This window comes from Podarcis tiliguerta, assembly GCF_965153285.1.
Source record: "Podarcis tiliguerta genome assembly, chromosome: 10".
Classification (NCBI taxonomy): Eukaryota; Metazoa; Chordata; class Lepidosauria; order Squamata; family Lacertidae; genus Podarcis; species Podarcis tiliguerta.
In genome coordinates, this window is record NC_139543.1 from 2,073,565 (window position 1) to 2,097,819 (window position 24,255).

The 24,255-nt window shown below is 42.9% G+C and overlaps 1 protein-coding gene across 3 annotated transcripts in view; it reads right to left on the reverse strand.

Annotated features, from left to right (window-relative positions):
* Positions 1-13,676: 13,676 nt before the first annotated feature.
* Positions 13,677-24,255, reverse strand: part of BEND7 (BEN domain containing 7) — a 64,444-nt gene continuing 53,865 nt past the window's right edge. For all 3 annotated transcript variants that reach the window (XM_083399950.1, XM_083399951.1, XM_083399952.1), the window contains 3 exons: positions 23,757-23,876; positions 21,201-21,251; positions 13,677-16,240 (listed from right to left, as the gene is read on the reverse strand). In XM_083399950.1, the coding sequence (XP_083256076.1) occupies positions 16,197-16,240; positions 21,201-21,251; positions 23,757-23,876 (215 nt within the window). In that variant the 3' untranslated portion in view covers positions 13,677-16,196. The remainder of the gene's footprint in view (positions 16,241-21,200; positions 21,252-23,756; positions 23,877-24,255) is intronic.

A 24,255-nucleotide genomic window follows, 5' to 3' on the forward strand; every position in this document is an offset into this window, starting at 1 on the left:
TATTGTCTGTTTATTGATTGTTAAAATAAAAAATATTATTAAAAAAAAAAAAGAGACAGACCAAATTGCAAACATGCGCTGGATTATGGAGAAAGCTAGAGAGTTCCAGAAAGACATCTACTTCTGCTTCATTGACTATGCAGAAGCCTTTGACTGTGTTGACCACAGCAAACTATGGCAAGTTCTTAAAGAAATGGGAGTGCCTGATCACCTCATCTGTCTCCTGAGAAACCTCTATGTGGGACAAGAAGCTACAGTTAGAACTGGATATGGAACAACTGACTGGTTCAAAATTGGGAAAGGAGTACGGCAAGGCTGTATATTGTCCCCCTGCTTATTTAACTTATATGCAGAATTCATCATGCGAAAGGCTGGGCTGGATGAATCCCAAGCCGGAATTAAGGTCGCCGGAAGAAATATCAACAACCTCAGATATGCAGATGACACAACCCTGATGGCAGAAAGTGAGGAGGAATTAAAGAACCATTTAATGAGGGTGAAAGAGGAGAGTGCAAAATATGGTCTGAAGCTCAACATCAAAAAAATGAAGATCATGGCCACTGGGCCCATCACCTCCTGGCAAATAGAAGGGGAAGAAATGGAGGCAGTGAGAGATTTTACTTTCTTGGGCTCCATGATCACTGCAGATGGTGACAGCAGTCACGAAATTAAAAGATGCCTGCTCCTTGGGAGAAAGGCGATGGCAAACCTAGACAGCATCTTAAAAAGCAGAGACATCACCTTGCCAACAAAGGTCCGTATAGTTAAAGCCATGGTTTTCCCAGTAGTGATGTATGGAAGTGAGAGCTGCACCATAAAGAAGGCTGATCGCCGAAGAATTGATGCTTTTGAACTATGGTGCTGGAGGAGACTCTTGAGAGTCCCATGGACTGCAAGAATATCAAACGTATCCATTCTGAAGGAAATCAGCCCTGAGTGCTCACTGGAAGGACAGATCGTGAAGCTGAGGCTCCAGTACTTTGGCCACCTCATGAGAAGAGAAGACTCCCTGGAAAAGACCCTGATGTTGGGAAAGATGGAGGGCACAAGGAGAAGGGGATGACAGAGGACGAGATGGTTGGACAGCGTTCTGGAAGCTACAAACATGAGTCTGACCAAACTGCGGGAGGCAATGGAAGACAGAAGTGCCTGGCGTGCTCTGGTCCATGGGGTCACGAAGAGTCGGACACGACTAAACGACTAAACAACAACAACAATCAATAAGGGACAGCAGGGGGACATGGCGCTAGAATAAGGGACTGTCCCTTCAAATAAGGGACACTTGGCAGCTATGCAGCACACACTAACATTTTAAGCTGTTTGTAACAACTTAAATAAACTTCCTTGATTGGATTTATGCTAATGGATCTCCTGTAGGCATTTCTAATTCATTTACATTTAATTTTAAGGTTTCCTCTGTGTGTGTTTCCAATTCAAACTAATACCATTAACAGATAAAATGAAAGTGTGTAACAGGTCAGAAGCCACAAGATGGCAATAGTTGAAGAGCAATTTGCTTCAAGAAGGAGTTGGATTGTGGATACTACAGTGAGATTTCTCATACTATGTTATTTATATAGTGCCCATCATCTGTAGCTAGAAAGGCACTTTATGTAATTAAATATAATTTTATTTTCTGTACTGATGGGAAAAGGAGGAAATGGAGGTGAAGGGATCTATCAAAGGTGTGTGGCATAGCAATGCATAGCGCACATATCTCCTTGCAGAGAAGAATATTGGACCAAATATGGTGGACTGAGAAACCCAAATTTTAGGTCCCTTCATGTCCCTGTTTTGAACACAAAGTTACTTCTGTGTCAGTTCCAAGAAGTACAAAACAGGAAATGGGTATCTAGTGGATGTTTGTATGTTAAAAAGTCTTTAAGGGGCCATCAAATGGATGTTTAGATACTATCTCCAATCCAAGGGCCAGTCTTAAAGTATGGAATGGAATGCAAAACAGTTACTGAAATGCACTTTACCTTGGGGTGCCTTTGAAAAGTGTTTCAAAATTACAGCAATATCAGAATGAAATGGACAAACTGTTAATAAAATGTGTCTTACAGAATGAATAACACTCAGAAGCAATTGCTTTGAAGGTTGTTGTTTATCAAGCAGTATATAAATTTTATTAAATAAATACAAATAATCTAGTTTTCCATTCTCCTTTCACACTTTTCCACCACCCACCCCTGGGGGCTGGTTTCTTTTATTCCTCCTCCCTTGTCCCTTGACATGATCTCCTTCCTGTCTTCCTGTCAGGAAAGTCTACAACTTTCCTGTCTTATCCCCCTTTTGAGTAGCTGCTAGGACTTGAATAGCAGCTAGGACTTCCTACTCAGGCAAGACTAAGGTTCCATGTAATTCTCACTTAACTAAGGAGGGAACCCCCCAGAGATGGGAGGGAAGACTAGGCATGGGCAATGCAAAAAATATGCACACATGGAACTGCTGTGCATTCACACAATAAGAGCAACTTCTCCCTGGAAGCAGCTGTCCTTCACCCCAACCAAATTTGGATCTGATAATGTCCATGCCAGAAGGGACATTAAAAATATGTATATTTTGTTTTATTTTTCTAAACAACAAAACAGATAATACACACAGAAAGAAAAACATGTATTAACAACAAAATAATATACAACCCAAGGAGCTTTTGATGATAAAAAAGAAATATCTAAAATCAGGAGTAAATTAACTGGGTACAATTATGAAATTGTAAAAATAAATGGGATATAAGAAAACAACTTACATTATACAATGTTATATATAATGTGGTGGAGTTGTGCTGAAGTCCATATGTTTTGGAAACTAGTGATTACAGAGAGCTGTACACTTAGAAGTATAAATGTGATTGTGGACCCTAAACTATGTATTTTGTCATTTTCTTTTTAATAAATGTAATGCAGTTTTTCTATGGAAACAGTTAATTATATATATTCTGGTAGCTGCACAATTAGTAATCACGCAGTGCTGGAAAGGCACTTAATGTTATATCCTTGATAGCTGGTTCAAGGAAGTTATGTTCATTTCTATCTCAAATTGACATGCAATCTTTGTGTGCCATTGGGTGATGCTGATCCTTCTGATCTCACCTCTGTTTGGAGGTTATATTTAATAACAGTCACGTGGGTGGCAAATCCCTTCAAAATATTATTTTATTTGGCAGTGTCTGTAAACAGGAAAGCCTCCCCCCCCCTTATTTCCTTCACTGTATAATGTGTTTGTTTCTTATGCCCCATTTATAATTTTACAATTTCAGAATTTCCATACAGTTCTTCCCTTAGATGGTTTTCCTAAAATACTTACAGTTGAAAGAGAGTGGGGAACAAGATGAAGTCAAGAAAACAGAGACAGAATGTGCACCTATTCAGCCACATGTGCATAGGCCTCAGCCTTCAGCTCATAGAGCCTTGTATCTCCCAAAGAACCCAGAGTTTACAGAGTTCTAACATGGGGGGGGGGGGGGCTTGATGGATACAAAACATGGGTGATAAGGCAACATAAATGGCAACAGGAGATGAAACATCTGAAAAGGGCATTAGTTTCAGGAGGCTAGGGACTAACGTAATATGATGTGTCACACAGCTGCTTCTGGAAAGGAGTTTCTGGCCTAGGTAACAGCAAAAAAGCCTCCACACCAGACAGCTCTGGGTGCTGAGCTAGAGGAACAGAAGTCAAAAGCAGAAAATAACGGCCAAGATGGGCCATGGATGGGTCACGGGTTTAAGAGGAAGGATGAGGAGTTCGTGATGGATGTGGGAGTGGACAGGAAGCCAGATTTAATGGATTCAAGGACGGGTGTAACAATATTGGTGAATATTTTTGGTGGCAGAGTTCTGGACAGGGATGAGGGCTTTTTGTGAGAGGTAAGGATATCTTACAGAGCTCTCAGCACCCCGCAGAACTGCAGTTCCCAAAGTTCTGTGCAGGAAGTGTGCATAAACCAGTTCTAGTTTGTGAAGATGTACCGCTAGAGTTGGCATTGCCTAATTAAAGCCATTTGCTGCCAGAAAGGCAAGATGGAGCAAAGCCACCTACCATCACTGATTACCTAAGGATAGTAATTTATGCAGAAGAGTGTTGCTGATTATCTTAATTGGTACTGAGTTGATAGCTATATAAGAGAACTACACCTTGGGCAATTGCTAACTGTAATGGTTTGAAGATGTGCTTACCATCAACACAAGTGCAGTGATTATGCGCTCAGGCAAACTTTCAGTTTTGTTAAGCTCTTACTGTCTTACTGCCATGGCTTGTGCATGTGCACGAAAGCTCATACCAATAACAAACTTAGTTAGTTTCTAAGGTGCTACTGGAAGGAATTTTTTTATTTTGTTTCGACTATGGCAGACCAACACGGCTACCTACCTGTATGTGGTGGTTTGCAAAGTAACGTACGTAAAGACATATGTCCTTGCTCCAAGTAACATGCAAACTACAAATGTTTGCTGTGTGTGAGAAAAGGAAGAGGCATAGACACCATGGGTACGAAGGGGGCATGGGGAACAGGCTTAGTTTTCTAAACCTAATTCAGGTATTTTCATTAAACGCTAAGAACAGCTTTCAGGGAGGAATGTATCACTACTAAAGTGCATTCACCCTAGGACACAGAATCTATGAGGATGCAACAAGATTGTTGAAGATCTCTCCCCTCCCCCCCCCCCCCCCCCGCTGTTGCCCCTTTTAATGTTCAGGACAAAACCAGGCTGTCAACCAGGCTGAGCCAGTATACATATTGGAGCGAAACAAACAACAGAGTGCAAGAGGTCCACCAGATCAGGGCAGTGGCCCATCTAGTCCAGCGTTCCTAATCTCACAGTGACCCACTAGATCTCTGTGGGAAGTCTGCAAGCGGGACCTGAGCGCAGCAGCACTCTCCCAATTTGTGATTTCAGCAGCTGGTATTCAGAGGCATATGGCCTCTAACAGCGGAAGTGGAACTGAGCCATAACCTCCATGAATTTGTGTCTATTCCTCTTTTAAAGCCGTCCCAGTTGGTAGCTGTTTCTACATTTTGTGGGAGGAAATGCCATAGTTGTGTTGTGCAAGTAAGTCCCTTGTTCTGTCCGTCTTGGGTTTTCCAATGTTCAGTTTCATTGTATCACCTCAGGTTCTAGTACTATGAGAAGAAGAAAAACCTCTCCCTGTCTGCTTTCTCCACAACATACAAGTCTTACATACCATCTTTCCCCAAAAGTAAGACATCCCCCGAAAATAAGACCTACTTCCAGTTTTGCCTCTCGCTGTAATATAAGGCATCCCCCGAAAATTAGACCTCCCCAAACATAAGGCCTCCCCGGAATATAAGGCCCCCGAAGCTACCATAAGGCGTCTGACTCCTCTGGACCGTAGCGGCGGGCGCCGCCGCGCAGCCCACTGTTTGGCTGCAGCACAGCGGGAGCTGTTCAGGCAGTGCGAGGTCCCTTTAAATCAGAGAGCCCGTGCTGCTGCCAGGTCAAGCTGCCGCCTGCTGCTTGCTCTGCCCTGACAGAGTTTGCCTGACTTACAATTAGACAATAAATGTGTACCGTATTCTTCATGGAAAAATAAGGCATCCCCTGATAATAAGACCTAGCGCGTCTTTGGGAACGAAAAGCAATATAAGACACTGTCTTATTTTCAGGGAAACAGGGTAGCATTATCGTGTCCTCCCCCCACCACAATTACTTGCCCCTTTCCAGAACGCTTTCCAGCTCTACAGTAGCCTTTTTGAGGGGAGGCAGCCTGAACTGTACAGGGTAGCAGCAATATCAAAGGAGACGGGTAAATACAGTATTTCCTGATGTATTTATTCCTGTTTCTGTAAGCTGAAGTAGCTTTTGTATTTCCACCCAACATTTAGTAGTAGCTCTACCTCTCTTTCAAATCAGAACCAGTAAGTGCAGTGAAGGTCCCTTGTGAATGCCTGGAGGCGGTTGGAGGATGGATGGCGGCTAATGGATTGAGGTTGAATCCTGACAAGACAGAAGTACTGTTTTGGGGGGACGGGGGGCGGGCTGGTGTGGAGGACTCCCTGGTCCTGAATAGGGTAACTGTGCCCCTGAAGGACCAGGTGCGCAGCCTGGGAGTCATTTTGGACTCGCAGCTGTCCATGGAGGCACAGGTCAAATCTGTATCCAGGGCAGCTGTCTACCAACTCCACCTGGTACGCAGGCTGAGACCCTATCTGCCTGCAGACTGTCTCGCCAGAGTGGTGCATGCTCTAGTTATCTCCGGCTTGGACTACCGTAATGCGCTCTACGTGGGGCTACCTTTGAAGGTGACCCGGAAACTACAACTAATCCAGAACGCGGCAGCTAGACCGGTGACTGGGGGCGGCCACCGAGACCACATAACACCGGTCTTGAAAGACCTACATTGGCTCCCAGTACGTTTCCGAGCACAATTCAAAGTGCTGGTGTTGACCTTTAAAGCCCTAAATGGCCTCGGCCCAGCGCCGAGAGCCTTCTGGTGGTTCCCTCATTGTGAGAAGCAAAGCTACAGGGAACCAGGCAGAGGGCCTTCTCGGTAGTGGCGCCTGGCTTTGGAACGCCCTCCCATTAGATGTCAAAACGATAAACAACTACCTGACATTCAGAAGACATCTTAAGGCAGCCTTGTTCAGGGAAGTTTTTAATGTATGATATTTTAGTTTTTTTTGGTTTCTATGGAAGCCGCTCAGAGTGGCTGGGGAAACCCAGCCAGATGGGCGGGGTACAAATAATAAATTATTATTGTTGTTGTTGTTGTTGATGGGTGGGGTACAAATAATAAATGTTGTTGTTGTTGTTGTTGTTGTTGTTGTAGTAGTAGTATTAGTAGGCTACTGCCCTTCATCCACAGATCTCAGGATGGTTCCCAACATAATAAAAATATAAAATAAAAGTACAAAATACATAATAAAAAACAAGAAACAAACAACCCCCCTCTCACAATCACATTTAAATGGCCACAGAATCTTTAATGAGCCAAAGGCCTGATTAAAGAGGAACTGTTTTTGCCTGCCGCCTAAAGGTGTCTAATGAAGGCGCCAGGTGCTCCTCCCTGGGGAGAGCATTCCACAAGCAGGGGGCCACTGCAGACAAAGTGTCTTCTCATGTTGTCACCCTCCAGACCTCAGGTTATGATTGCAGGTTCTGAGTCGGTTCCTATGGGGGGAGGCGGTCCTTGAGGTATTGCAGTCCTGAGCCATTTAGGGCTTTATAGATCATAACCAGCACTTTTATTTGGGCCCAGAAACTGATTGGCAGCAACTGCAGTCAGACCAGGATTGGTGTAATATGCTCAAACCATCTTGCCTCTGTGAGTGAGCTGTCTGCTGAATTCTGCACCAGTTGAAGTTTCCGAAGGCAGCTCCATTGCAGTCATCCAACCTAGAGCTTACCAGAGCATCCATGGCAAAAGTTAGGCTATCCCTGTCCAGATAGGGCACAGCTGCCACAAGCCCAGCTGATGGAAGGCATGCCACACCTCTGAGGCCACCTGAGCCTCGAGCAATAGCAATGGACCCGGAAGTGGTCCAGAGCTACCTTACCTGCTTCTTCATTGAGTGTGTAACCCCATGAAGAGCAGCCAGCCTCCCAGCCATCCAGTCTAGGGAACCACCCACTTGTTTTGTGTAGAGATTGTGCTTATTTTCACTATATTGAGTGTCTTATACACTGCACAGAGACAGTTGTAAAGAAGCAGTATGGCAATTTTTTATTTAAAAATAAAAAAGGTTCACTGGAATGCATTGGTTCTCTCCAATTGGCCACAGCAGTGTATTAATTCAAAACTGAGTGGTTGCCTTCACAGTGGTCTTGAGGGCTCATCCCCAAATGGGCAAACAGAAAAGTGTGTGACCATTTTTGTCTTTTAGGAAAAAGATGGTGGGTCAAAACACACACTTTTAAGTATTACATATTAAACGTATTAGTCACTTGTCAACTAAATGACAGAGGTGGGGGGATAGATAATACTTTAATATTCCATACCCTTAACAGCGATAGAAAACATTAGCAGCACACTAACAATAAATAACACTCCCACCCACTGACTAGCATATAGAAACTCAGCAGTGACACCCCTTCCCTAATTCCAAAATCATTCACGTCAAATCATATATATTTTTAATCACCCCACCCAGAAGTGGCAAAAGTGAGAAGACACTGCAGGGGAGGATGGCACCCTGGCTGGCCACAATCCACCAAGTACAAGTGTGTAAGCATTGCAGGAGGACAGGAACTAGTTTGCCAAGTGACGGGCATGGAGCAATGCCAGGAACTTGTTACCTGCCATGACCAAAGCAATTATCTCTCTTATCCCCATAGGCTTCTTTACGGAGTGCTATATTTTACTAAGGGGACGCGGGTGGTGCTGTGGGTTAAAGCCTCAGTGCCTAGGGCTTGCCAATCGAAAGGTCGGCGGTTCGAATCCCCGCGGCGGGGTGCGCTCCCGCTGTTCGGTCCCAGCGCCTGCCAACCTAGCAGTTCGAAAGCACCCCTGGGTGCAAGTAGATAAATAGGGACCGCTTACTAGCGGGAAGGTAAACGGCGTTTCCGTGTGCAGCTCTGGCTCGCCAGAGCAGCGATGTCACGCTGGCCACGTGACCCGGAAGTGTCTTCGGACAGCGCTGGCCCTTGGCCTCTTTGAGTGAGATGGGCGCACAACCCTAGAGTCTGTCAAGACTGGCCCGTACGGGCAGGGGTACCTTTACCTTTATATATTTTACTAAACAGCTCACGTGTTCTTTATGGAGAAAAGCCCTGCTCCCTTGCCCTCAATTTTGCCTGAACAAGCCAGGCGTGCCCTTCTGTCAAGGCCCCCCAAATGCACAAAGCACAGGTAGCCACATGAAGAGATGGCCACTTCCCCAGATTCCCAGGAGGCATCTAACATCTCCCGCAGCTTCCCTAAAGGTCTTTGCAGACTACCTGGCAAATGTGACCTGTGCTATGATTGGCTGGAAGAGTGTCGGCTGCACTCAATCCAAAGTGGTTAGAACAGCCTTAAAAATGGACTAAGGACGTTATTGGCATCTGTCTGTCTCGAGAGACATTGGCGTGCACTTCCAGGGGTGAAGTCAAACCGCTGCATTAGCAGCACTGAAGTGACCTCCCCAGGGTGCAAGCCTGGCCAGGGTGTATGGAAACCCTGGGCTGCCCACAAGAACCACCACCCCCCTGGCCTCGCTGATGTGGTCCAGAAGGAAAGCAGAGCAATGTGTCTGGCACAAGCTTGTCTGCAGGAGTTGCCAGGAGGTGGCAGACAAGGTGCCATCTTAGAGACTCTGCTCCAGATTTGTGTAGGGTTTACTCCGCAGCCTTTCCCCCCAAATATATCCTGCAAGGCAGCAGAGGGTTATCAGAGTTTTCCTTCTCCCAGATGGGCTCCCTTCCCAGATTGACGAGACCCATTTGCCCCTCACTTCCATCTACAGCACGTGCAGGAACCGCCTTCTTGACTGCTGGACCCATTCTTGGTCTCGCCCACTCCATCTGCCAGAGCCTATGTTCGCATGCAGGAGAAGCCCCTAACTCACTGGGGTTTGAGCCTCATCGGCTACCCTCACCTGGTTTAGCTGGCCAGTCAAAACCATTCCTGGGGTGTGGTTGCTGTCACATGCTGACAGCTTCTAGGAGCTACAGGTGAGAGCTGAGTGCTGGGTGGGGACCAAAGGTGGACAAACTACCCCAGAAGCAGCAAGTGTCCCCCACTAGAGGTACTACCCTCCCCTAATACCCCAAACGGCCATGAGGACCCTTTAAAATGGTCAGTAATCCCTGACAGCTCACGAGACTAGAAAGCTGTTTGTAAGTAGAAAAATTAAAGTTTGATAGATTTGAACCAACATGCTCCCTTTTATTTTCCATACCCTCTTTGTCCATTTGCCCTCCTCTCTTAATAAAACTTCATATACTTGGTGCTGTTAGGGTCTAAATGGTAGGATTCTTGCCAAGTACTTGAATGAGAAAGTGGAGTTTCCCAGGGGAAAGAGCAGTGCTGAACCTCAGGGTGGGGAAGTCAGCTGGATGCCAGCTCTGTTCCTGATAAATTGAGAGGTCTTTGGTGAAGTGCAAAGCCTACAGTCTTGGGAGTCTCTTTGGAAGCAATTGCTTTTGCTCCCAGAATTCACCCTACTTGGGGTTGTAGAGGTTAAAAATGGGGTGGTGGTGGTGGCAGAAGTATTGGATGGTTTGGGTCACAACTGGTCTACCCTGTAAGACAGTTGTGCAAGGAAGGTGCTTCTAGTCTCCCTCTTCTGTTAAGATTCATAGTCTCTCTTTCTCCCACTGTTTAAGACAGGTGTGATGGACAGCAGAGCCAGACCAGTCAGGTGATGCACTCCCCCCTGAAGTTCCACCAGAGGGCTGGAGCCTCTCTCTGGTTGGCTACAGAGTCTGCTAGACACAGAGGTGGGAGGAGCAGCACATTGGGAGAGAGTATAAAAGGAGCCATTTCTGAGGGAGAAAGTTAGACAGGGCCAAGGTTCAGGTTGAATCCACTACGACAGGATTTTGCCATATTTTTTGCATGACCTATTCGAGTCTGTAGTCCTTTCTGGCAACAGCCATACAAGAATGCATTTGTGTATAACCAAAGTCCAAGCAGTTTCAGGAGGGAGATTTGGAGTGCTTTGTACACTTAACCCTTCATCAGCTGCTTCTCTACTCAATTTGCCCCCTCAGCTGCTGCCTGCTCTCATTGGGCTCCAACACTGTGATTCATTTGTTGTTGGGTTATAAGCATGTTGGGCTTTGTTCCATCTAGACTTACACAGCCCAGGGCCCAAATATATGGACTCCTCCCCCGCCCCCTTACTTGCCACCCCATGCATTAAGGTTTGTGAGAGCAGAGCAGCTCATATTCCCTCCAACTCCAGTTTGTGGGGCATTGGCACATCCTTTGTTACGGCACCCCAGATGTAGAATTCCCTTGCCACAGAAATCTGGTGGTTCCCAGTGTTCTTTACTTTTAGGCGTTGACTCAAGACACATTTGTTTTATCCGGCTGGTTGAGAGCTGGATTGCTGCTGGATTGTCTGAAAGTTTGGTTCTCTGCTCTGTGTTTTGTGTAGTGTATTAGGTACTACCCTGGGAACTTCAGGGTTGAAAGGTGAAATAGAAATTCAAATATTATTATTGTTTCCCATATTAAATCTGGAATGCTATAGCCTGGCAACAGACATACTACAGGGAGTTATTGCCTATTTATTTTAATTCAAAAATAAACCCCTTCAAGCAGGAGCAAGATTCTATGCCTCAGCCACTAATGCGGTATCCCTTTCTCAAACCCTGTTCCTTTGATCCCCTCACACATTCTAGTTTTGGTTTTGTGTGGTCTTGCCAGTATCCCAACCATAGTGACTCCTGCTTAATACACCCACTATTTTTATTTCTTCTAGCTGTGGTGTAATTGAACAGTGGACAAAATGGATACCCATTTCCTTTTTTGTTAAAAATTATCTGTTTCCTGTTCTCAGCTGCAGACAGATGTTTTCCCCCTACAGATAACTTCTGATAGCTGTTGTAATGTGTTTTTGAGAATGTTCTTCATACCTGGCAGGGGGGTTGGAGAACAGAAACAATCTTTATTTTTAGGATATACAGTTAATCCCAGGAGATGGAGCATCATAACACAGACAGCCATCATGTCGGAACACAAACAGATGCAGCTTCTCAGACACCATGAACTCCTGAACAGCCAAGGAGGTTCTGCATACACTTTACTAGAATACCAAGCCATCAGTTTATTGTAACATGTGAAAAAGCATAGGCAAACGAAATACGAATCCCATGTATATTTATTTTTTAAAAAGGGTCTAAGTTATATAAGATGGGCATTGTAGCATTTAGTTTAACATATAGATCACATTGTTATCTTATACACACAAAGGATGAAATCCTGAACACTAGGGAGCAAGTCCCATTTAACTCGATACAACTTCTGCATAAATATTTGTTAAAGTGTTGTTTATTTTGTGGAATTGACACACCCCATACGTTTGCAAATTACCCACCCACCCACCCTATTCTTTTGACAGCAGAAAAGGTTTAGTCTCTCCATGGTTGGTGGAATCTTATCCTGGTGTTAACTTGTTTCTGTGCCAATACGCTTTTAAATGCTTAGGAATTTCTGCAATCCATTGCCATCTCTATAAGCATATGACAAAGTGTATGTACAGTGGTACCTCGGGTTAAGTACTTAATTAATTCTGGAGGTCTGTTCTTAACCTGAAACTGTTCTTAAGCTGAAGCACCACTTTAGCTAATGGAGCCTCCTGCTGCCGCCGTGCAATTTCTGTTCTCATCCTGAAGCAAAGTTCTTAACCCGAGGTAATATTTCTGGGTTAGTGGAGTCTGTAACCTGAAGCGTCTGTAACTTGAAGCGTATGTAACCCGAGGTACCACTGTATTACTTTTACATACAATCCTATCCATGTTTACTCACAAGTAAGACCTGCTGATTTCAACAGGCCTTGCTTACAAGCAAGTGACAGGATTGAGGCCTCAATCAGTGCAATAGATAGAGGTAATGCAGAGGCTGATGTACTGAAATATACCGTATTTTTCGCTCTATAAGACGCACCAGATCACAAGACGCACCTAGTTTTCGGAGGAGGAAAACAAGAAAAAAAATATTCTGAATCTCAGAAGCCAGAACAGCAAGAGGGATCGCTGCGCAGTGAAAGCAGCAATCCCTCTTGCTGTTCTGGCTTCTGGGATAGCTGCGCAGCCTGCATTTGCTCCATAAGACGCACACACATTTCCCCTTACTTTTTAGGAGGGAAAAAGTGAGTCTTATAGAGCAAAAAATACGGTAGTTGCTTTTCTGCAATGACAATGAAGGCCATTGCAAAGTTTTGTCCAGGAACAGAAATTCAAATGTTCCTTTTGCAGTATGGTCATCAACAGTGATGTAAATAGTCAGAAATATCTTGTCACCCTGCCCCTCTTCTTAGAATCTCACCTATTTATTATTCCCCACTATCCAAAGGTAGTCCAAATTACTATATTTTTATAGTACAGTGGTACTTCTGGTTAAGTACTTAATTTGTTCCGGAGGTCTGTTCTTAACCTGAAACTGTTCTTAACCTGAGGTACCACTTTAGCTAATGGGGCCTCCCACTGCCGCCGCGCGATTTCTGTTCTCATCCTGAAGCAAAGTTCTTAACCCGAGGCACTATTTCTGGGTTAGCGGAGTCTGTAACCTGAAGCCTATGTAACCCGAGGTACCACTGTATGGTGTATGCTGCTACTATACAGCACACAAAAATATTCAGAAACTTTTCGAATGTTTGTCAACGCTGCTCCTGTATAGTTGATGGAAGGCTGAGGAAGAAGAGGACTAAAGCAACCAGAGTCTGTAGCAAGCAAGAGCTGTTTTCCTACTTGCTCTGACCAATAAGTCTGACTCAGATTTTTTAAAACAGAAGTCAAGGGTATCACTTGCAGCCTCAAGTCCTTGTGCTTCTGGAGATACTCTTGCAATCTCCTCTATTCCTACTGACTACAGTTAAATGTAATGGGCTGGGCCACAACTTTCTCCACGGGTTACCACTGGAAGGAAACAGAACTGTCATGGTTTGGTGGCTGCTAGAGTATTGCTCAAATGTAGTTCAGGCTTTTCGGACAAATAAGTTTGTACTGCAATCTTTTCTGAACTACGGTATGTCTGAAAAGCACATGTGGATACACACACACCAGAGACACTTGTTGAATCAGAGTAATTTATTGTGTGTTTTTTTCTGAACTTGACAGATTCCCAGAGATTGATAACACAACACAATCTTATGCACCAATTCACAACTAGTCCCTTGTTGGTTTTATTAAGAACATAGTAATTTAAAAAATAGCTAAATATGTACATATTAATAAAACTTATATACATAAGATTGAGATACTTTTTTTTACCTAAATATGGAATGATTTCCTAATAAAACCTATAAAAAGACTTCTGAAAAAAATCTGAACAGTAGTCACAGTAAGTAGACATGAATACTATTATTTTTAAGATTTATTAAAAGAATGCTGATTGTTGGTTAACTGTTACTGTATGTATGACTTCTTTGTAGATTTACTGGGGAGACTGAGTAGTTCTGTTCAAGAGGGAACAGTCTCTAAATCCTTTCCATCTCTAAGGAGAAAATGTACTTTTTAAAGACTGCAGTGCAAGTCAGGTTTATCTTGTCATCAAGAGAACACAGCCACATTTCAATAATTATATGTGTAATAATGATTACACATTATGTGTAAAATTCCATAAAAGTGTTAAACTGCAGTAGAAGTAGTTATTCAGCCTGAGTTGAACAAACACAAAAGATTCTGTATAAATATCTACAGCAGTGTCTTCTGGTGTGCTTAAGATGACTATGAAATTTCCATTATATAACATTCATTAATCCTTCATTGGAAGTATGACTAGTACCTTTTCACACACAGACTAGGACAGAAGCCTGATTCTTCAAATGGTAACAAGAATACATAAACCATAACTTCAGATATTATTTGTGGGCTTTTGTGGTTAATAACCTTAAAGACCAGTGTATAAATTTATGAACACCCATGTCAAAGTTTCCTTTCAAAAGCAGAAATATAAAATAAGCCAAAAATATTTGACAGGGGGCAGAACACTTGCTTTAGTTTTAACTCTGAGGAATGAGATAAGGAGATCAGTACACAATGGTGATAAATATATACGTTTTGGAAGGAATTTAATATAAATATTAGTTAACTGGCAAGTGATAAGGTGGGATTATATATATATTAATATAATTTAGGGTTCAGATTTTGTACACTGGCCTCTCTTTCCCAGCACCACCCATGATCCAGGGGATAACAAATATTCCTATATCTGATGACAATGGAGTGTGTGGAGCTTGACCCACAGGATGTTTGGTCATCTATCTGAAATTTCAAAGAACAAATCTTTCGTGGAAATTAAGGGGGGCGGTAATTTGCAGATTCTGGGCTAATTTCCTTCATCCTTGGCCTACAATGGGTATGCTCTTTACATATAAGTAATTGTGTGAGCATTTTCACTTCACAAATAGGGCTGAAGATGTGGAGACCCAATATAAGCTATCATTTCCTCTCACTGAAGGGATGAAGATTTATGGAAATCAAGCCTATGGGTAACTATGGAACACCTAGTTTCCATAGTGTAAGTGCAAGAAGATTATATACACTCACGACAGAATTATCCTTAGTTGAGGAAATGTGTGAACTCCTCGTGGCCAGGAGGAAGGTGTGATACTATGCTCCTTTGAGTTGAACAAAGGAAACCAGGATACATGTTCCTATATGCACTTCCTTATCACTCATTTCCCCCACTGCTGGACAGATCCTTGAAGAGGCAGGAGGAAAGGCATGAGCATTTGTGAAAATCAACACACCCCAAATGTAATGGTATTTCCCCTACATCTCATGCAAATATGACAGAAAAGCCAGAGTGTTGGGGAGGCTATTGGCAGCAATAATTATTGAAATAACTTCTTGGGAACTACAAGATGGTGCTGGCACTCAAAAGCCAGGGAGAGAGAGAGAGATGAGGGGGGTTGTTATACCAAATGGTCTGCAAAATAAAATGTCTGAGTAATCTCAATATTAAGAACAGTTCATTCCACGTTCATCAATACTTGTTCTGGACAAAACACCAGCATCAATATTACCATCAATTATTGGGACTCTTATGGTCAAATACCATATTGCAACTTATTCAGAGAAGAATACTTGGCAATTTACTATCTTTACCCAAGAAGGAAAATCAAAAGCTAAGGAGAGAGAGAGGGAGAAAGGGTCTTCAGAACAGATGACTAATGATTCATTAACTTTGAGGTTTTTTGGTCCTTTGATTTCTGCACAAGAATCCAATATGAAATGGGGTCCTTCAGAACACCTTTCTAAGGGAGGCCCTTAACTTTGTTAATGTTTCGATGTTTATTCAAAGATGGAACAAACAGCCAGCCAACATGCATATACTTATGTGGGGAAATGCAATCATAAAGACAAAATTTGTTCTATTTCAGTGGTTATCAGATTAATTGCACTATATCCTTGCTGAACAAGTCTATTCTGATTAAAATAAGAAACAAGTAATTTTGTGGCTTTGTTACCCAATGTTACAAAAGCATGAACAAACTTAAGATTGAGGCCATGATAGAGAACACAGATATTGAAGTAGTCTGAAAATAGCGCTGGTGTCCTGCTCAAAAGTAAAGACGTCTGGATCTGCTAGTGAAACACTGGTGCAGAATGTGTGGTTTCAAAGAGGTTACCTGAAAAAGAAGAGCTGGGCTTAGGATCTGAAAGGTTGGCTGTATAAAACTGACACACAAGTATTGAAAGTAACCTATGGATTTCAACATTAAGGTAATAAAAGGTGTTGTCTGCAATAGAATTAGAACACTAACAGGCTCTCCATAATTTATTTCTTGGTATGTATCTTTATTACAACCCCTGGGAATCACTTATGGAAAGGTATTAATTACTGTGAGAGAAATCTAGTACATAGCATTGGAGAATACTAGGATACTCAAGCATACTAGGACTCAATTTCTTGACTTTAAGAAAGCCGACTTCATAAAACTTAGGGAAGTGCTGGGTGAGATCCCATGGACAGTAATACTAAAAGGAAAGGGAGTTCATGATGGCTGGGAGTTTGTTAAGAGGGAGATAGTAAAAGCACAACTTCAGGCAATACCAGTGAGACGGAAACATGGAAGGTGCCTAAAGAAGCCAGGGTGGCTATCTAAAGAACTTTTAACTGAGTTAAGATTAAAAAAGGATGTGTACAAAAAATGGAAAAGGGGGGAAACCACCAAAGAGGAATTCAAACAAATAGCCAGCACGTGTAGACACAAAGTCAGAAAAGCTAAAGCACAGAATGAACTCAGGCTTGCTAGAGAGGTTAAAAGCAACAAAAAAGGCTTCTATGGGTATGTTCGTAGCAAAAGGAAGAACAAAGAAACAGTGGGGTCACTCAGAGGAGAAGATGGTGAAATGCAAACAGGGGACACAGAAAGGGCTGAACTCCTCAATGCCTTCTTTGCCTCAGTCTTCTCCGATAAAGAAAACAATGCCCGACCTGAAGAATTTGGAGGAAATGATTCAGCAGAGGAAACACAGCCCAGAATAACTAAGGAGATAGTTCAAGAATACTTGGCTAGTTTAGATGTATTCAAGTCTCCAGGGCCAGATGAACTGCATCCAAGAGTATTAAAAGAACTGGCAGATGTGATCTCAGAACCACTGGCAGTCATCTTTGAGAATTCCTGGAGAACAGGCGAAGTCCCGGCAGACTGGAGGAGGGCAAATGTTGTCCCTATTTTCAAAAAGGGGAAAAGAGAGGACCCAAATAATTACCGCCCAGTCAGTCTAACATCAATACCAGGGAAGATTCTGGAGCAGATCATTAAGCAAACAATCTGTGAGCACCTAGAAAGGAATGCTGTGATCACCAATAGTCAGCATGGATTTCTGAAAAATAAATCATGTCAGACTAACCTGATCTCATTTTTTGACAGAATTACAAGCCTGGTAGATGAAGGGAACGCAGTGGATGTAGTCTACCTTGATTTCAGCAAGGCATTTGACAAGGTGCCCCATGATATTCTTGTAAAGAAGCTGGTAAAATGCGGTCTTGACTATGCTACCACCCAGTGGATTTGTAACTGGCTGACTGACCGGACCCAAAGGGTGCTCATCAATGGTTCCTCTTCATCCTGGAGAAGAGTGACTAGTGGGGTGCCACAGGGTTCTGTCTTGGGCCCGGTCTTATTCAACATCTTTATCAACGACTTGGATGATGGACTCAAGGGCATCCTGATCAAATTTGCAGATGACACCAAACTGGGAGGGGTGGCTAACACCCCAGAAGACAGGATCACACTTCAAAACGACCTTGACAGATTAGAGAACTGGGCCAAAACAAACAAGATGAATTTTAACAGGGAGAAATGTAAAGTATTGCACTTGGGCAAAAAAAATGAGAGGCACAAATACAAGATGGGTGACACCTGGCTTGAGAGCAGTACATGTGAAAAGGATCTAGGAGTCTTGGTTGACCACAAACTTAACATGAGCCAACAGTGTGACGCGGCAGCTAAAAAAGCCAATGCAATTCTGGGCTGCATCAATAGGAGTATAGCATCTAGATCAAGGGAAGTTATAGTGCCACTGTATTCTGCTCTGGTCAGACCTCACCTGGAGTACTGTGTCCAGTACTGGGCACCACAGTTCAAGAAGGACACTGACAAACTAGAACGTGTCCAGAGGAGGGCAACCAAAATGGTCAAAGGCCTGGAAACAATGCCTTATGAGGATCGGCTAAGGGAGCTGGGCATGTTTAGCCTGGAGAAGAGGAGGTTAAGGGGTGATATGATAGCCATGTTCAAATATATAAAAGGATGTCACATAGAGGAGGGAGAAAGGTTGTTTTCTGCTGCTCCAGAGAAGCGGACACGGAGCAATGGATCCAAACTACAAGAAAGAAGATTCCACCTAAACATTAGGAAGAACTTCCTGACAGTAAGAGCTGTTCGACAGTGGAATTTGCTGCCAAGGAGTGTGGTGGAGTCTCCTTCTTTGGAGGTCTTTAAGCAGAGGCTTGACAACCATATGTCAGGAGTGCTCTGATGGTGTTTCCTGCTTGGCAGGGGGTTGGACTCGATGACCCTTGTGGTCTCTTCCAACTCTATGATTCTATGATTCTATGAAGAATAAGGGAGAGAACACACGCAAAGGTGTGTATTAAGAGCAACAAGGAATTCATCTAAAAATATTACACACATGGATGGAGAACAAAGCACTTACATAACAATGCAAGGGAGGGTCTATCAAATATCTGAAATTAATCTGCAAAGTGGAAAGAACAGCACCGCTCTATTGAGGGGGTTTTTCAAAACAATACAGAAAGCACGTAAACAGAACTCTCCCACCCCACCCTCCCTACAAATATATATAATTACAATGATCTCCCCTCCCCTGATTGCTCACTTTTATTTAGGGTCACTTAATAATAATGTTATTATTTATATCCCACCCATCTGGCTGGGTTTCCCTAGCCACTCTTTGCGGCTTACAGGATATAGCACAAATGATAAACACCCCCCCCCCCATCCTGGAGAGTCATGTCCAGATAACAATATTGGGAGATTGCATGGCACAATGTTGTCCCCAATGCTCTTCAACTCTGAAATGAAGCCACTGAGTGTGGCCATTCGGCGTTTGGGGGCAGTGTGTCGTCTGTGCGCTGGGAGTGGTAGTCAATGTTGCTGAAGCCAGAACTGGGATTCAAGATGACTAAGAGATTGAGGAACAGGGTCAAATGAACAAAACAAATTTCAGTAGGGACAAATAGGTTGAGAGAACTGGGTCAGTTTAGTTTGGAAAAGGGGAGACTGAGAGGAGATATGATAGCCATCTTCAAATGTCTCGAGGGCTGTCACATACATGGAAGAGGGAACAAGCTTGTTTTCTCCTGTTCTGGAGGGTAAGGACTCAAACCAATGGCTTCAGGTTACAAGGTAGGAGATTCCAACTCAACATTCAGAAAAACTATCTGACAGTAAGAGCTTTTTGGCAGTGGAACAAGTCCCACAAGAGGTGGTGGACTCTCCTTCCTTAGGGGTTTTAAAGCAGAAGTTGGATGGTCATCTGTCATGGATGCTTTAGCTGAGATTCCTGCATTGCAGAAGGTTGGACTAGATGCCCCTTAGGGACCCTTCCAATTCTGCCATTCTATGATTGCCATAACATCTGAGTCAGAAGAGGCTATGTATAATCCTAATCACTGTCCTAGTGATGGACTGGAGGAGGGCTAATAACCCAATGTTGAACCCTGGGAAGATGGCAGGTAAGTGGATTGGTCAGTTGCATGTTCTGGATGGGGCTGCACTCCTTCTGAAAGAGCAGGCTCTAGTTTGCGAGTGCTTCTGGATTCATCTTTTTCACTGAAGGCTCAGGAAGAGGGCCCGTGTCCAGCTACAGACATCATGTCAACTATGACTGTTCTTTGACAGGCAAAGCCTGGCCATGGTAATTCCATTATGAACTTCCAGACTCAGTTATTGCAGTGTGCTCCATGTAGGGCTTCCCTGGCCTAGACGCTCCAGCTGGTGTAAATGCTATGGCTACACTGTTGGTAGGAACAGACAGCCACCAGCACAAAGTTTCAGTGCTTAAAAGCTTGCACTGGCTACTCATAGGCTAACAAGCCAAGTTCAAGGTTCTTGTGTTAACTCACAAGATCCTTAACAACTTGGGTTTAGGATACCTAAAGAACCACTGAGGTCTCTAGGGGAGTTGCTGTTAGTAGTCCCCCATGGCTCTGATGTACAGCCCGTATACACCAGAACCCATGCATTTGGTGTTGGGGCCCCTGTTCTGTGGAACACCTTCTTGGAGGTGATCAAACAGGCCCCCTCCCCACTGAACATCAGGTGTGTGGTTTAGATTTAATTTTAGCAGGCATTTTAAGTAAGCTTCTATGTTTTTATGGCTAATATTAACTGATTTTTCTCCTTATGCACATTTTGCAGAAAGGAGACCAAAGAAATAAGATTTCTACTAATGTGACTGCCTCTTTGTGTCTCACTTATGAACTTTTGATAGTAGAAAAATTAGCAGCACTAAGAAATTGCATGAGATGAAATGGGCACCAGTAAAATTACTAAATAAAATTACTAGAGCAATTAAAAGCTGACATATAAAGACTTCGTTAAAGAAATTGATTATCATGTCTTCTTACATAAATTGCCTTGATTGCTTGATTGGGTGTGGGGAGCAAGAGTGAAGAGATCTTTATAATCTCTGTGATCTGAGGACAGATTCATATATTCAGTAGTTACTGAGTACGAAAGCTTTCCCTAGACTTCTGGCTGTTATAAGGTCACATTTTAAATGCTTCTCTGTAATGAAGGACTCCTTGGGCACAGGCACAATGATGTCAGGGAGAAGGGTGTTGTCTGGCCTTCCTGAATTGTAATGTTTTATGTTCAGTTCCCCGCCTCCAGTGGAGGAGCACTTCAACATGGAATAACCTCCACTCCTAGCACTACGGAACAGGCAGTGGAGACAGAGAGTAAGAAAATGTGAGGCATATCTAGTGACAAAGGAAAATGTAAGTTTAGGTAAGAGATGTTATATTGTGCAAGGTTATTCCAGACAGCCCAATTCTAATGAGACTATAAGCAAACAAATGGCCAATTTGTTTTTATTAACCAACAGCTTTTTTACCTGTTTGTAGTAGAGAAAGGTCCAGTTTCTCATCACAGTCGGTTGTCTCTACTAAATAAAGATAATACATAAAATATATTATTTCTCCATAATACATACAATTAGAATTAAGTAAAACAGTAGAAATAAAATTAAATGGGAAAAGTGGTATGGAAAACAGGCAAGTGTACTACACGAACGCATCAAAACCCCTACAAACTGGAAGCATTTTAAGAGCTTAGGGAATTCAAGGGAAGAGCTGCTCCATAAGACAATAACCAGTTCTCTTCAGAAGGTGACTGATGAATATCCAGTTCTCTGAAAAGAAGGTATAAATAATGCCAAATGTGATAGTTTGCTCCAAAGCTCTCACAGGGCCAACTCCATATACTACATGAATAGCTTTGCAAGTCTCATGGTTGATAGTCATATTGCTTCATACACATATAAAGATTTTTGCTGTATTGTCTGCCTTATGCAGGTACGAGTTTCATGATCTAAGCTCTATACCCACAAGGATGAAATTCTGTCTCCACCTAAGCAGCATTTAAACACATCTTGCATTTTTTACATTGGAAGCAATCACATCTTTTTAGGCCGACAGCAATTGTGCCAGAGTTTCACTGAACTTCCCATCAAGCAAAATGAGTGCTCCCAACACTAAACTGACTGAAGGATTACACTCAAGGGCAGAGCCTTGCATGCAGAAGTTCAATCCCTGGTCCCTGGAGTTAAATTGGTTCTGGGGAGCAGACGTTAGAAAGATCTCTCTGCCTGAGCCCTGGGACAGCCACTTTCAGTCACAGAAAACAATACTGGGCTACACAGCCTAATGAACTTACTTTGTATCAGACAATTTCATATGCTCAAAAAGCAGTGTACATTAATGTCCACTTTAGGTTGGGAAAGGGACCATAAATCAATGTTGCTTTATTTTTATGGTTTTAAGTTGTTTCATGGAGAAGTAATATTGGGCAGTGATTTTTATTACATTATTGTACTTAATATAATAATAAAAAAATATTATTTATACCCGGCCCATCTGTTATTGGTACTTTTTAAATATTGTGTGCCTCTTTGGGCATTTTTAAGAATGAAAGCAAAACTTTAAAAAAATTAAAAACCTATACAGTGGTGCCCCGCAAGACGAATGCCTCGCAAGACGGAAAACCCGCTAGACGAAAGGGTTTTCCGTTTTGGAGGTGCTTCGCAGGACGAATTTGCTATGGGCTTGCTTTGCAAGACGAAAATGTCTTGCGATTCCTGGGGTGTTTTTTTCGCTCCTCACCCCCTTTTTCTAAGGCACTAAGCTGCTAATAGCCTTTTAGCAGCTAATCCGCTAATCCCTTAAGGCTTTAATAGCCGCTAAACCGCTAATAGCGCTAATCCGCTAATGGGCTTGCTTTGCAAGACGAAAAAACCGCTAGACGAAGAGACTCACAGAACGGATTCTTTTCGTCTTGCGAGGCACCACTGTATTCTCAGTGAATACCGTGTTATATAAAAATACTTTTTGTGATTCTTACCAAAGGAGTGTTCAGCATACACATTATACTCACTGAGTACCATGGACTTAGGTAATATTCTGATCTGCATATATGTGCAAGAACCATGAGCCCCACTCCCTTGGGATATTAAAGTAGAGGTCTGGTTTTGTTTTTTTAATGGTGCAGCAGTAATGAAAACTTTGACTGTGATGTTTAACACAAAACAGAAGCTATACAGTTGATGTTAAATGTCAAGTTTTACGGCAGATTATTTTCACCTCAAAAAGTCACAAGCTCGTTTGAGTAAATGTTGCAGTTAGAAGTTGATCTGGGGTTCCCTTTCAGACGGCAACATATGGTTGGAGGGTGCAGCTAGCATAGCAATGTTCTGGCTTGAAACCGTGTGTGTTCCAAACACAAGTAATGAACGAATGGGGCTTAAATTCTAACCATATCAACTCACAGATCCATTGAAAGTGATGGAGTAGCTCAAGGAAATATAAAAGCAGTGAAAACGAGGAAGCTGTGCCACCAGTTCTTCACCAACCAGAACAAGTTGGACGATGTCAAGCCCATAAAGCTGACACACAAAAATAAAGCTGAGGAAGAAGAAACACGTGCCTCCCCTATCCTGCCTTACAGTAGCTAGAACATGCTTATAGAAAACCATGGCTCTATTTCAGCTGAACCTTTGGAATAATCACTCTAATGCAACAGTTAAAAAAAGGATACACCAAGACAGGTGAGGAGTAACACCAGTTGTCTCAGTGAATCACCTGAGGTCTGTAACATCAAGCGCTGGCTTGCATGTGTGAAAACAGCCACAGATCAAACTCCACAAACAGCTTTCATGCCATCGTAAGACACAAAACATTTCAATGGAGGTGATTCAGATATTCAACTCTGAGTCATAATGACTAGTTGAGTGACAAGACTAAGAAATGTACATAGGCCTGAATCAGCCCTTAGGAGCAGTGTCCTTCCTCAGTAATTCTTAAAGGCTGGGTTCAGGCTGCTCACTGTCATACTGTTTGTCTTGCCACCTTGCTATCTGCATTCAATCTGCTTTCTACCTCTAACCCTCCCTTACCTGAGCCTCTTTTTAACCGTCTTCTTGCCAGTTTGATTTGATCCTGAAGAATCTGTACCCAGTCTCTTGGGCCAGGTAGTTTATCCACATGGTTTGCAGTGCAGTATTTTTCTGTGAACACTAAAAACAGAAGGTACAAATAATCTCTTTACCAAAAGGTTGAAAAAGATGGAAAACTGCAAGCCAAGGTTTAAGTAACCAGACACAAGAAAAGCAAACTCACAACAACATTCTACATTTTATATAAAATGTGAGAACTGGATGTTTACATTTTTGTAACTTAAAATCTCCATGACTGAGCAAAGTCAGCATGTAAATTCATTCTTCCCAAACAATTTTCCAAGTGCAGGAAGATACTAACATGGGAGACCTTCAAACAAACTAACTTGCAATGTAAGCTTTGACTGTAGCTGTTTGAAAGCACTCAAATAGCCAAGAGATTTTGCATATATTAGAGAAGATCCGGTAAGCTAAGCACTCTGCGAATGTTTACCATGTT